At 44.3% G+C, this 15390-nt stretch overlaps 1 protein-coding gene across 4 annotated transcripts in view; it reads left to right on the top strand.

Moving 5' to 3' along the window:
* PXK (PX domain containing serine/threonine kinase like) overlaps positions 1-15390 on the top strand; it is a 363685-nt gene that overhangs the window by 159695 nt on the left and 188600 nt on the right. For all 4 annotated transcript variants that reach the window (XM_086939058.1, XM_086939056.1, XM_086939057.1 and 1 more), the window contains exon 4: positions 14282-14468. In XM_086939058.1, coding sequence (XP_086795184.1) covers positions 14282-14468 — 187 coding nt within the window. The remainder of the gene's footprint in view (positions 1-14281; positions 14469-15390) is intronic.

Raw genomic sequence — 15390 nt, forward strand, 5'->3', positions numbered from 1 at the left:
GGAGTCTTTATATGGGTGATCTTGAGTACGAAGGCCTTGCCATCCATCGTTGGTCTTATATTGCAGTTTCCTAATATTGTCGTCTTTTCTTGAAGACTGCCTTGCTTCTCTCCTGCGTATCAAATTGACTGAGAAGTGTGTCGAATTTTCTGTCAACAGCAGTTACTGAATCTTATTTTGTTGCCAACCTCGTTTCAGCTGTCTCTTCCTCCCAGATGTTCACTGAGCGGCACGCTTTCCACGTCTGCCGTTCCAATGCGCGCGGCGGCCGGGGAAGGGGGCGTGGGGGACTGAGGGGAGACTCAGGGGTGTGGTTTCCATTGGTGGAGCAGGTGCATTGCCACCGGTGCCTAGAGGCCTAGGGTGACCAACCATCTGTAAATTTCACGGACAGTCCGTAATTTCGACCTCATGTCCGTTGTCTGTGAGAATCCTTTTTACGGACAGACCCCTTTTATCCGTAATTCTGGGCATTGCAGGGAACAGCACTGTTCCCTGCATGAAGCCGCAACTCCCTGATGGGGCCGCCTTGCACTCCTCCTCAGAGCACAAGAGCAGCCCCACCTCGCCCATTGTCATCCTGTATGGTGGCTGATTGCCACAAATAGAAGGACAATAGGCCAGTCTGGGCTGGTAAAGCATGTGGGGGCCTCCTGCATCGGTCTAGGGCAGGTCATTCTGTCAGACAGAAGAAAGGTGCTAAAACGCCAATGCTGCTACATGAGAATCCAGTTCAAGAAAAGAAGCTGGTGAAAAACGTTAAAAAGAAGGGGCTAGAGTTCTTTCGCAGTCTCGCCATTTTAGAACTGATGCATTTTTTATATTATATTCAAGGAAGCCATGATCGCTATTTTTATTTTATGTAACTAACAACCATTGACAACGCCAATAGTTCTGGCTTGTTGCAGGTGTAACATTACTTGTTATATATCTGGATACAATGATAGAAGAGGCAAAATACCAGTCAGGTGGTACACTATACTAAGCACAGATTTTACGCTTATGCGTTTTAAGCCACACCCTTAATTACATCGAACACCCCCTTTGGAGGGACCCCCCTCCCCCGTTTTTTCATCCCACTTAAAGCCCTGGAAACGATACCATATCACAGTCACCTCATGGCCTGGCACTGTGCGCATGCATGACTCATGATTCAGATTGCCTATGTACAGGAGCCTAGTGAGCCCTCCCGCGCGACACCCCTTGCTTTAGGAACTACAGCAAGGGTTAAATTCTGGACGGGCCTCTTCTGTCTGCAACTCTGCAGACAAACGCTCAACTCATTAATATGAAAAGGTGGGTGAGTAAGTGAAGGGATGGGATGGATGGATGACTGGATAGATTAGTGAAAGGGTGAATGGATGGATGAAAGGGTGAATGGATGGATAATGAGAGAAAGGATGGATGGATGAGTGCGTGGAAGGGTGGATGAGAGAAAAGGTAAAACAATGGACGTATGGTTATGGATGAGTGAAAGGATGGATGGATGAGTGAAAGGGTGGGTGATGGGCAAGTAAATGGGTGGATGGATGAGTGAAATGATGGATGGATTTATGAATTGATAAGTGAAGGGGTGAATGGAGGAACGGATGAGTGAAAGGGTGGATGTAAGGATGGATGAGTGAGTGAAAGGGAGGGTAGATTGGCAAAAGGATGGATAGATGAGTGAAGGAGCTAAAAGGTGGATGGATGAGTGATGAGGTCAATGGATGAATTCATGAGTGGATGGATGGAAGGAAGGAAGGATGGCTAAGTGAAAGTGTCGATGGAGAGAGAAAGGGAGGATGGATGGATGGATGACTGAAAGGGTGAATGGGTGGAAGGATGAGTGACTATGTGGATGGATGAGTAAGTGAAAGGATGGCTGGATAGGTGAAAGGCTAATATGCTGGATGGATGAGTGAATGGATTGATGGATGGGTGGAAGAGTGGATGGATGAGTGTACCGATGGATAGGGTGAATGGATGGATGGATAAGTGAAAGGGTGAATGGAAGGATGGATGAGTGAAATAATGGATGGAAGGATACATGATGGATAGGTTTGCAAATGATTGAATATGTTTGAATATGGTTAGGCTTAATTATATTCTATTGCATGACCACCTCTGATGTGTCTGTAAAACTTACCTTTTGTCCCGAAGTTTTGTCCTGAATTTTGACCTCCTGTCCTGAATTTTTGTCCTGAATTTTGACCCTTTGTCCTGAATGTTTACACTCCCCTTTTCGGAATTTGCACCCATGCCAGTTGGTCATCCTATAGAGATGCCTGGGGGGCATCTGTAACCCTGATTATTGTTCTAATTAATTACAGCTGCCACGGGCCAGTTTCCTTCCTTGCACTAGGGCCTATGACGCACTGGCTACTTCTGGGGAGGATTGGAGATTATGACTTCGATTTGGCGACTGGTATTTATTGTAATCGAATGCCAAATCTGCGTGCTTTAGAATATCTCCTAACTCCTAAAATACACGAGTTAGGAAGGGTTGACTTTGCCCTTCGAAGTGAAGTTCTACACGCGATGTGCAAATACTGTTACGCATTTTTTTAACTCCATGATGCAGTAATTAAAATATGTAATTCCGTATAGTGACATTTGGAATCCAACTTTTATATCGAATCCTGATGTAAATTTGTGAAAGAAATTGTAGCTTATACATTTTTTTTCTATTTCTGCAAATTTTTCCTCTGCTGACGTCATGCTCATGTAGCATTTCCACTTTTTGAGGCACCGCTCACTTGCCTCGATCGATGAGCAGACCTGAAGATAATTCCTTGACAGAAAATAGCATAAAGGCTTTGTTCTTTACCCTACACTGAGTTTTTGTCAAGACCAGTTTTAGTTGCATTTGTTTACTCTAGAATAAAATGTCATAAATTGATATAGCAGGTGATTGGGAGGCGTCTTCATAACTCTGGACGGACTGGGCTACAGGCAAGTTGTCTTACTCTTTGTACCTTGACTCTTCTGTTCCTTGATAGTGGGTATCATGTTGGCGCTGATTGCATGTAGTGCACTTTTATGTGAGGAGAGGATGAAAATGTTTCAGGCCCGCATCCAAGTACGTAGATCAAGAGATTACAAGTTCATTCTCAAAGTATAGAGAGTAACTGTATAGGTCCCTTTTTTCCTGCGCACAATTCTGCGCAATATTCCATTTTCCATGGGATTAATGCTCTCTTTTACCACTTGCTGTGATCAGGTACTATTCTGTACTATACTGTACTATTCGCACAGTAAGTTGTTCCGCATGTGTAAGTTCCAGTAAATATCAGCTCCTCAGCGTGGGGACACGCCGCTGTGCGTCACCAAGCGCTTTACAAAACCCCCTAAATAGAAAATAGAAAATAGGTGGTAAAGGTGGGCAGTAGGGCCTGTGTGGGTAGCTTCTGAGGGAGGGAGGTGGAAAGCTGGGTCTGGTGGCTCAGTGGACTAATGCGTCCATTGCAGGGGCCAGTGTTCGACCTCATGGTCACAGGTTCAAATCCCGGTGGGTCCACTCAACCTTTCATCCATCTGAGGTCGATAAAATGAGTACCATTGAGTTGGGTAACAATGAACATCTGTTATTCAGCGCCAAGAGACCTCTGTGTGAACGTGCGCTTTACAAATACACATGTTATGTTATGTAAGGATGGCAGTGGAAGGGAAGGATGTGGCTAGGCTGGGGGTGGGAGGGCATTACATCCTCTCCTATACCGTTTAAAGGGATTGGGCCGAGGCTGGGGACTAGGGCCAGGCCGCACTTGCAGCCTAATTGGAAATAAACTGTACCAGAGGATTTTACTCACCAGAGATGCTGATGACGAGCTGAGCTCGTCATCAGCATCGAAGGGGTTAAGAGAAGTAAACTTAAATTGGCGTCGGGAAAGCAGCTAAGTAAGTGGTCGGAATAAAGTTCAGCTCTCTGTGGACAGAATGCTGGTTACTTCCGGAGTAGTTGCTTTATATGAATAAGCTATACGTTTGGAGAGTTACTCTGGACTATTGACTTAGTACTAAAACTTCAGAAAGCCATCGAACATAACAAGTACCAGTAGTGGTGTGGTAGTTCAGTCATTTAAAACTAGCATAACTGATTGATTGCCCTTCCAATCAATCAAAGTACTTGTAAAGCACGCTCCTTACCCGTGAGGGTCCCAAGGTGCTGAGGGGAGAGGGGGGTGCTGCTACTGCTCGAAGAGCCAGGTCTTGAGGAGTCTTCTGAAGGCGAGTAGGTCTTGGGTCTGCCGTATGTGGGTAGGGAGGGTGTTCCAGGTCTTGGCGGCGAGGTAGACGAAGGATCTGCCTCCGGAGGTCGTTCGTTGGATGCGGGCGAAAGCGGCGAGGGCGAGGCTGGTGGAGCGGAGCTGGCGGGTGGAGATGTGGAAGCTGAGTCTGCTGTTCAGGTAGGCTGGTCCGGCGTTGTGAAGTGCTTTGTGTGCGTGGGTGAGGAGCTTGAAGGTGATCCACTTGTCGACGGGGAGCCAGTGTAAGTCTCTCAGGTGGGGGGTGATGTGGCTGCGGCGGGGGACGTTGAGGATCAGTCGGACGGAGGCGTTTTGAATGCGTTATAGTAGTTGTAGGTGTTTGGCTGGGATTCTTGCGTAGAGTACGTTGCCCTAGTCCAGTCTGCTGCTGACGAGGGCCTGTGTCACCGTTCTTCTTGTTTCGGTCGGGATCCACTTGTAGATCCTGCGAAGCATGCAGGGGGTGTTGTAGTAGGAGGAGGAGATGGCACCTTTTAAGTTCCTCGCCATTGGCAAAGTAGCTTACCCCAGTGTCTGGTGCCAAGCTTCTTACTCACTACATACACTGTTGGGTGGTCGAAGAGGAAGAAATGGGCAAAATGTACTACATTGTCTGAAGTTGGTCAGGCACCAGATTTAATCCTCCACTGGGCTGACTAATTTTTTTTCTCCTTTAACAATCACAATATGAGATACTAACTACATAGATTTTCACTAGGGGAAATCCTTCCAAGGAAGACCAAAACATTAAAAAAAAGATAATCTAGGCGAATCATTCACAAACCACTGTGCCTTCCACAGCCTAAGAGCCCTTAATGGCGGAACGAAGGACAACCAGCCTCCTTGTCCCACACATTGTATTGCAAGCTCAAAGTCAATCCTCGATTACACACTTGTGAATGGGCCACTGTTTTCCCTCTTCGACATTTTTATAATACACCAGCGTTCAGAAAGTGATCATTTTCCACAGCACATAAAAATGAACCTTGATATCCCAACTCAGAAAGTAGCCCAGATTCTGGGATCCACACCTCGCACAATGAATCTGAAGAGGTTATTTTTGAAGGACTCCATTGCAAGTTCAATTAAGTCAGTGCTCAAAGCTTTCCAAACCATGTCTTTGGCTAACTCCCAAAATTCCATCAGCACATGGAAGACCTTAGTAGCAACTATACTTGCATGCCAAAAACCAGCTAATGGCAATGTTTACCTACTGACTCTTAGCCTGGCAAGGCCCGCAGCCTGCCAGCCTTCCGCCCCATTCTCTCAAACTAGACAGAAAGCATTTTGGCGGTTTGTTCAACGCATACTACACACTCCTGATGAGCCATACAAAAAAAGGCCTGCAGATACAGTTAAACATTCATTGTACATTCATATTCCATCAAGAGCCATCTTGGGGTAAATCTACAGAAGACTAAAATAATGATTATAGGTTACAAAATCAAAGAGGGGGGCGAGTGGCTCCTAAACGGCAGCAAGATCCCCAAAGATAAGATCTATATGTATCTGGGTGTCCAAATTGAAATCTGAGGATCCTTCCTATCACACCAAAAATAAATTTGTAACGGGGCAGGATCCCTGCTTGACGCCTTTTATAAAATTGGCAAAGCACCTGCCTGTGTCCTCAAAGCATTTAGAGGTAATCAGGGAAAAACTGATCTTTCATACGGCTCAGAAGCCCTATACGGTAGGGATGCACAGCTATTTGGCACTCTGGTCTTAAGTACATTTCAGAAGATCTTTTTATTTATTATGAGTTGAGTGTTGTTGGCTCTGTAACTGTAGCTAATAGGGTGTGTACCAATTGCCAGAAACAGGCAATATCCGGGCACGCCCAAAGCATGTGCTGAAGGTCAGCCGACCGCGCTTGGCATCTAAGGTATTGCAAACAAAACAGGTGATGGACCGAATGTGGATCAATGTCACACATTCATCCCAGTCAAACGATCTGGGCCCAAATCCATAGTTTTTTTGCACTCCACACCACCCTGGGTTAGACAATGGCGATATGCAAATCAGCTCTGACCCTGTGCCCCATGGGAACAGTCCAGTCCGAACTACAAAAGCCATGTCCTTCCCAGAACGGAATCAAGCATCCGAGGACCGGACCGGTTTCGAGGTAACACCTCTCATCAGCCCGGCTAGCTTGACTCCAGTGGTGTGGAGTGCCTGGGACCCACGTCTGAGCATCCCCAGCGCACTTATGGCGGTATTGCAAACAAAACAGGTGATGGACCGAATGTGGATCAATGTCACACATTCATCCCAGTCAAAAGATCTGGGCCCAAATCCATCGTTTTTTTGCACTCCACACCACCCTGGGTTAGACAATGGCGATATGCAAATCAGCTCTGACCCTGTGCCCCATGGGAACAGTCCAGTCCGAACTACAAAAGCCATGTCCTTCCCAGAACGGAATCAAGCATCCGAGGACCGGACCGGTTTCGAGGTAACACCTCGCATCAGCCCGGCTAGCTTGACTCCAGTGGTGTGGAGTGCCTGGGACCCACGTCTGAGCATCCCCAGCGCACTTATGGCGGTATTGCAAACAAAACAGGTGATGGACCGAATGTGGATCAAGGTCGGAGCTGATTTGCATATCGCCATTGTCTAACCCAGGGTGGTGTGGAGTGCAAAAAAACGATGGATTTGGGCCCAGATCTTTGGACTGGGGTGAATGTGTGACATTGATCCACATTCTGTCCATCACCTGCAAAGCGTTCATACGCTTATATGGTCATAAACTGTTACAAGGCCCTGCACTTTCAACCCGATCTGGCAGCTGGCTTCTCTTCAATGGTGAAACAGCAGATCATCAGTTACCTACTCTAGATCTGGCAGAAGATGGCAGAACCCGGATGACCGGAATACATTTTGGTTATGCAGCTGTCTCTGGGAAACCATCAAACACATAACATGTGCCGGCACTTCTCTCCTGACGGAGCGTAGATATTGGCTGAACTGGATTTTGTTAACCAGACGAATCAGAACATCTAGAAGAGCAGGGATTGAGTCTCTGCTAGCCACTGATCTCTGACCACCCGCGCACTTTGTCAAATTCCTGTCTTGCGCAACAAAGAGACTAAAAGAGGAACCGGCACTGGTCTCTTGAAAACTTTGAATACAACATTACCACCACACTAACCTGACCATTGGCTCCCTGACCCATATCGCGTCTTTTAGCATTCCATTGCTGCATTTTTACCCTAGAGACTTGATTTTATGAATTAGCAGCAACATAAGTAGCTATAAATCTCAAAATATTCTCCACGTCTTTGTACGCAATGGCTTCATTAATAGAGTATTAAGTTGTATTATTTTGTTTGTTTAATTTTAATTTAAAAACATTTTTAATGCACACTGATTTGGTGTTAATGAATCTCTTTGATACATTTTGGGGCCCTATGACCTGCATTGACTTGAGTTATTGTACTTTTTAAAAAAGTTTCTTATCTATGTAATGGTTTTTAATAACTGTGCATATATTTAATAAATAAGTAAATAATAATAATGTTCCTTCACAATTGTCTTGCTGCATTATTACTGGTAAATACCACTTACCAGATCCTCTTATTCACTGAGTATTAATTAACCTTAAAGTCGGGATTGATGCAAATCTGTTTAAAACATGTTATGGAAAGTAGAACACTAGGAAAACATCTTTTTAAAGGCAAACCCTTTTTTTCTGTTCCCTACTAAGCATAAATGTATTTAAAAAAGGTGGAAGACGAAACCTTGAATAAAAATGTCCTTTGTTGTGTCTATTCAATAAGCCAGCATGAAGTTGTTGCTGGCCAAGATAACTCAGACCCAGTAACGTACTACAGTCCTAGTTATGTTGTTGGTCCAGTAACATCAGCAAGTATCGTATTCTACTGAGGCAAGATTTCAGATAATTAACCCGTTGCCTGCAGATGACGGAACCGCTCCATCATCAGCTGCGGTGGCGCTGTGCTGATGACGGAGCGGTTCCGTCATGGCCCGCTTGGAGCACCTGCGCGGCGCGAATTCCGCGCCTGCGCTGAGCGTTCCATTGAGCAGGGCGGGCCATGACGGAACCGCTCCTTCATAAGCACAGCGCCACCGACGCTGGTGACGGAGTGGTTCCGTCACCAGCATGCGGCCGCCGCGCGGCCGCCCCACCCCCTTAGCACTGCGGCGGAATAGCCGCCGCAGTGAAGGGGTTAAATAATGGAGTCTTTTTGTTGAGCTTTTCACTGTTTTTTTCAACGAACTTTGCAAAGCAGAAAAAACATAAGCTAGCAGGCCTTCTCCATCTTTACACCAGGTATCTTGACTGCCATCAGGCCTGCCTCAACCCTGTTTCAATTTAAGAAAGAGTTGAAGGCACACCTCTTTAAAGAACCCTACGTCACAATACAGTTAGTCAACATTCGCTCTCAAAACCAGCTACTCCTCCAACTTCTTGTTGACTGTATCTTTGCCTTTGACTATGTACAGTTCTCCGCTACCTTTTGGCTGAGTTTGTGCTATACAAAAAAAACCTGCATCCACACATGCATGCATACAGACTTTTACAACTCCTGAGTTTAATACAGACTTGAGAAATGTGATCCCGCCGCCTAACAATTTATTCTATTTCCCAGGTTTGGTGCTTCCGGCCATTACTTTGTGTACTGCATGCAGCTGTTGTGATGTGATGCAGATCTTTTGTTAAGTAGCGACACTGCTCGAGCAAGCACATCCACCGCCACAATCGTCCACCACTTTCTCACCCTTTGACTCTTCCATTAAAAAACATGGTAGCCTCATGTCCGACACTAAATCGAAAGCCATTGACTGTCATTCTGACCCTTCCACTGCTTCCCTCAAGCATAACGTTTGGAGATCACCCTCCATTTTATATGTCTGCGCAACTAAATAAACATTCATTATTTGAGGCTGTGTTTAATTGCCTGTTAATGAGACTTCGTGGAGAAAGTCATAGCAAAGCTCTAAAATATAACACCTTATAGCATATCTGCCTATGGTGCCTCTTCAGGATGTTCCAGAAATCCTTGCCACCTTCTTTATTTGCTAAACAATAGATTAGAATATCCGCCCAGGCGACATAGGTTTGCGGATCTCAAATCAGATTGGTGTGACCAGAGGCTATTGCCTGTAGTGTTAAGGAACCTTGACTTCAAATTTTTTTGATTTGTAGTTGAAGCAGTCTTTCTACTTCCTGCCAGTTTAAGAGTAGGAACTCCAGCTCTACTCAACTGCTTCAGACCATTGTCCAAGTCATTATGCAAATTTGCGCAGATGAAACAATATCAAAGAGTACAGTGACAACAGTATTTCAAAATCTCTTTATTGATCTGACATGTTCATTTGTGTAATGTGCACAAATCTCTCTCAAACTGTCCTAGACAGTAACAAAGGAATAGTTTTTAGTATTTTCATGAAGAATTTGTAAGACTGCCTCTTATGTAGACAAACTCTCCTACTTGTTATGGATCTGTGCTGAGAGTCCTTGGTATATTGGCACACCTCAGAAAAAAAGTTTTACAATATGCATAAAATATCATACAGCTGCAGTATATGCACTGAATATATATTGCATGAGTTGCAATCAAGGCAGCGGTGAAACCTACACAAATTTATTTAAATTATTTACGGTCTTTGTAATGTCACCTTGCAGCATGCTCTATGAACAGCTATTCTTGGGTAGGCTAAAAAGGTAGTTACAAGCCCCAGTGGCTGTGACAGCACATCTCAATTCCTGTGTTCTCAGTCTTCACCTTGTTTTTGAGGTTTTCATGTTATTGCCAACCTGAACAGCCTTCAGAATTTTGCTGAACTGTGAATGGTTTCTTTCTGGCCTCAAATTAGGGGCAATATCATTTCAGTGTTCTGTTGTTCTCCCGGGCCTTTGCATCTATTGAGCTTTATTTGCGATGCACAGAATCTTGAATTTAATTCAGAATTCCACTGGGAGTGGGTGGAATCATTTAAACACAACTTGAACATCATCCTTTTTCCGCAGCTCAAGACGTAGTCATGTTGTCTTATTAAGCACTGTACTGATTTGTTTTTGATAAGGTCTCCGTAGATGATGTTTCAAGTATCACGGCTCATCTTTAGCAAGACCAAAGTAGTTCAACTCTGTTTTGGGGTTAAAGATGTCAGAGGGTTTTCTTAAACATTCCTGTTTCCATAGATTAAGAGAGAGGTTGATTACAATGTTGTTCGGAAAGCATTCCGACCGAATCGGTTTCGGAATGGTTTCTGACCGAATCGGATTCGGGGAGTCCGAACGACCGATTACGATGGTTCTGCATACCATTTAGTCAGACTCCCATTGACTTCAATGGGATCCTGTATTACGACCGAATACACAGTCTCCCATTGAAGAAAGGGATGCCTGCGGAAAATCGTGCACCGTGTGACGGGCACCCCATGGTGCCTGCCACACTGTACATGGTTGCAAAGAGAGGTCCCTTGGGTACACCCACGGGCTCCATTTCAAAGGCTCCAGGTGAAGTAGGGCCTGCTACTTCCCCCAAAGTCAGATTGTGACAGCCGATTTGTGTCGGAACAACCGAGGCTGTCGGAATCTGACATTGTAATCGCTCGGTCAGAAACTCGGACCATTGACCTGTACAAGTAGTCTCCGAATGACTCGGTTCCTCCGAATGCCATCCGTAACCGAGTCCGATCCGAACGCTTTCTGAACATCGTAATTGGTCGTTCGGAAAGCTTTCCGAATCGGTCAGAAAGACTGGTTCCGAATGTGATTTGGCAGACCCGATTCGGAGCCTTTCCGAACGACATTGTAATTGACCCCTTAGTCTTGCTGTCTGAGTCTGCACTCTCTGCAACCTGATAGTGTGTTTTCTGTAGGTCTTTGTAGTTAATATTACTTGAATCTAATCTCCCATTTAACGCTACCTGAGTAGTTCCAATCTATTTTTAGTTGGGTTAAAAATATGGGAGGTTTTCCAAAGCTTAGTGTGCTGAAACTTAACTCCTTGACTTGAGAAGTAAATGAGAGATCTGTGTCAAACATGGCACTTTTTTAGGTCTAGGCTAGACAGCACAAGCTCTGTCTCTTCGAGACATGTTGTAAACAATCTGTGGGCATCAACCTGCCGATAGGCTTGCTATTTGTCCACTCCAAAGTTGCTCTCCTATCCGTTGTTTCTGTATGTCCATGTCATGCATGCGTCATGCCTCTTCTTGTGTTTATCCCTCCTCCAGAGCATGGACAAAGTACTTGTGGCTATTCACTGCTCCTGTTTTGGGAGCTACTTTTTTTCTCTGTCTTGGAGCACTCCGTATGAGTGCTCCTGTTTTCACATGCTCCGGCTCCTCCCACCCGCCCACATCATGTTACTTCATTCTCTCTGCAGATATAGTAATCTGAACTCTTAGCCAGTGGCTCACCTCCCTCCTCCTGAGTATAGGCTCCGGTACAAAAGAGGAAGGCAGACTACTAATCTAGGCGGTTCTCCCCGGAAAAGAAACAAAATCATAGGCCCCTTCATCTGTATCAGCTGCAGGCGGCACGGGTGCTACTCGGGTGGGTGTGTACTGATGGCTCTTGGATCACTTTCTCAGTGTGAATGTGCATTATAGTTAAGTCTTCTTTGGGAAACCTCCAGGCATAACAAGAAATAAACAAGAACAACTAGCCCATAGCACAAACATTTAAATATGAAGGATTGGAGAATCAGCGTATACCATTTTGAACTACTGAAAATGTAATCATGTTTGGAATAAAAATGTATATTACTAAATGAAACTGGAATGACTGCTGTCTCCCTAGCCAGGCAATGCATTCTACATTCAGGTCCCACCTATTTCTACTTATATTTCATGCTGCGCACCCCAACCATCCTCCACAAAACTTCTTAAACTACAAATACCGCTGACCCCTACCTGCACGTGCCATCCAACAGACCAAAGGGGCCTAGCCGGGTCAATGGAGTGGTTGGATAACTTATCTGGGAACCTAAATCCTCTCTTGAGTCCATGCATGAGCCTTGAGTTGCGTTTGGATCACTTTTTATGAATCCCCCTTGCACTGCACACTTTATGAAGAATTTACTGGCTGGGGTACTTGTACCAGGAGCGTAGCTGGCAGGCTATCGGTAAGAATATGTGTGCCCATCGTATGTTTATGATTTGCTTTTGTGTGATGTTTGCAGGGTTCCGATTTAAGCTGTATCGCTAGCTGTGTTCTTTTTCAGGGAAATGTAGTTTCCTCTTTATAAGGAAACGTCAAAACGAGTACCAGAATGCAATTCAAAGTGAAACAACTGGCTGAGCTACTTATGCTTGACATGGGATAAACGCACAATACATACATGCCAACATTTTAAAAAGGAAAGTGGGAGATTGTTTTCAATATCAAGGGAAGGCATTTTCCCCATTGACTTCTGTTGAAGCAGAAGCCATTTCAGGCGGATTAGGTCTGATGGCATGTATGAAATCGAGAGGAGACTTCAGAATTTGTCTCACGTTAGGTTCCCACATATTTTCTTCTATGTGGATTGTGTACTATCTTAGTGATTAACCACACCATATTTTACTTACAGACACATATTTTATTATATCAGAATGGATGGTCTGTTAGTATCCACAATCACCACCCCTCACACATGTAAAGCACCTTTGCGAGTGCTACACATTTTTCAAAATTACACAATCACTTAAAATTAAGTACTTTGCACCTACATACTTTGGTCCTGAGGAAAGCCAGTTTTAATCATAAAGGCCTGGCTGAAACATGTAGACCACACCTGGATGTAGGAGACCCTAATTAACCCACCTATAACATCCAACAGCCTTTTTTAATGCTAACAGTGACCCAGTTATTAAAATATAATTTACCCTCGGGTACTGGGATCCCTGTATAGCTTTAAAATTTTCACTTTCACGTCACTACACTGCACACTCAGAAACATACCTGCTCCGCTGTATTCAGGCGTCGAAGCACGCCCGGGACACACTCTGTGTCACTGGGTAGGCCCGATGATGAAGCATGCCACTAACCAGGTTGGTGGGTGAGGGCTTCATGAACAACCAAAAGGGTTTGTACCCTGTCTTACAGTCTTGAGTCTATGCAAATTCACAAATAAGCTAGTCCTTTTTGATCTCACATATAAAACCCCGGGGATACGGACTAGCTACCTAGTCCTCTCTCTCTCCTTTGATAGTGATAAGTATCCACATTGGGACTGAGAAACTAGCAGTCCTTACTAGCACATCTGAGCGACTTGTAGTAACTAGTCATAGAATGCAAAGTAAAAACCTGACCTGAATGAGTTACACACACTAGCTGCTTGAAAGCAAAACATAGCTGGTGTCCTCACATCCATCATCAACTTCAAATGCAACAGACGCCATGCTGCACACCAGCTAAACCAAGACAAAAGGTGTTTTTGTATCCAGCATATTTAATTAGCACCGTACAGGTACAATTGAGATATGGGTTTCTCCAGTGAAGGGTTTCAAGACATGAGGTCCAGACAGCTTCAGCTATGCATTCCACATTGACAATACCCATAGTTTTGGCATTGCCGAGACCGATTGGCTTTGCCAATGCCTGTTTTACATTGAGAGCTCTTGCCCAAGATAACCCCACACTGACAGGCCAATCAAGTGTGTTGGTTTTAAGTGTAGTGCCACACAATATTAAGATCTCCGGTTTTGTATAGACATAGCTTATGGTTCGTGTAAGTTAAAACCTTTTTTTTGAAAAAATATGTCCTTCTGTTTTAGATAACAAGCATGTGACATAAGGGTGGGCTCATTTAACCATACCAAGCAGTCAACAATTAACACGTTTTTCTTTGGTTAGCTCGCAGCCAATTGGATGTCAGGAGTACACTTATCTTGATATGTAAACTGAATTGCGCTTGATGCGTTTACTGCTAAATTTTAAATCTTAAAAGTGCTGCATTTGTCTTGAAATAAGATATTAATCATAAAATTAATAAAATATTGTAGTGTTGTTTAAGTGTTTCTTTCTTTGTAGTGTGTCCTACACAGTGAAGACAGCTCCAACATGCTTTTATCTTAATCTTTTTTTTTTTTTTAAGATCTCAGGTTTAAGTCTACCTCTTCCTCCGAAAAAACTCCTTGGAAATATGGACCGTGAATTCATAGCAGAGAGACAGAAGGGACTTCAAAACTATCTGAATTTTATCACTACAAATCACATACTGTGTAATTATGAGCTGGTTAAGAAGTTTTTAGACCCAAATAGCTACTCTGCAAACTATACCGGTAAGTTAAAATGCTTCTTTCCCAGCAAACCTGCCAGCTTTATGGCTCAGCCTTTTGTCATTTTACCTGCCCGCCTCGTTTAGTACCTTTATCACCCATCAGATCTCTTTTCAAAGCTCATACCACTTGTCTACCTCATTCACAAACAATAGACAAGCTGCACAACTCATTCCTTTGCTTTTTCTTATATGGAATGTTGTGTTGTATACCATTAATGTGGCAGTTTCCTGCATCGATCGCCTTTCTTATGCACCTCAGACCTGTCGTTGACCATATTGTGGCTTATTTTTAAGCTGTGTATCAGTCCTTTCATATATTTGTTTTAAATTCTCCTTCTTGCCATCTTTGGTTTATGTTTCCCCCAGTTCCCTGCCTGCCACCACTCCTCTTCATTCATCACCTTTATCCACGTTTTCATTTATCACGAAATCCACAGCATCACAATTTAATCTCTGTACTTCTACACTGAAGGACTGGGTTCTTTTGGACCCAGCGGTGCCAGGGCACAACACCTGAAACCTTCGTGGGTAACCTGTTCCGGCGTACAAGTCACAGAGACACGGGACACTTCCTTCGGCGTCAAAGAGTCAAGGTTTATTTACTGCAGGGAACACAGAAGTCACAGGAAGTACATCGAGTGTAATTCGGGGAGACTGCTTCAAATTGGTTATGTGGATCGCTCCTTTTATACAGTTTTTACCCATAGGCTAACATTGAAAAGGTTTACAACTCAGTTCCCACATCTAGCTCCCAGAGGGGTCGCTTTGGTCGCTTTGAAACACATAAGGTCCGGAACATAAGTGCGGAAACATTTGGCGGTTCCCAACTGTAAAAACCCATCTTCCCACCATTAGCAAATTCCAATCAGCAATCAAGTAGATCGAAACAGGAACGAAGACAGGTGCAGAGGAAGACGGAGACA

This window comes from Lissotriton vulgaris, chromosome 9 (assembly GCF_964263255.1).
Source record: "Lissotriton vulgaris chromosome 9, aLisVul1.2, whole genome shotgun sequence".
NCBI lineage: Eukaryota > Metazoa > Chordata > Amphibia > Caudata > Salamandridae > Lissotriton > Lissotriton vulgaris.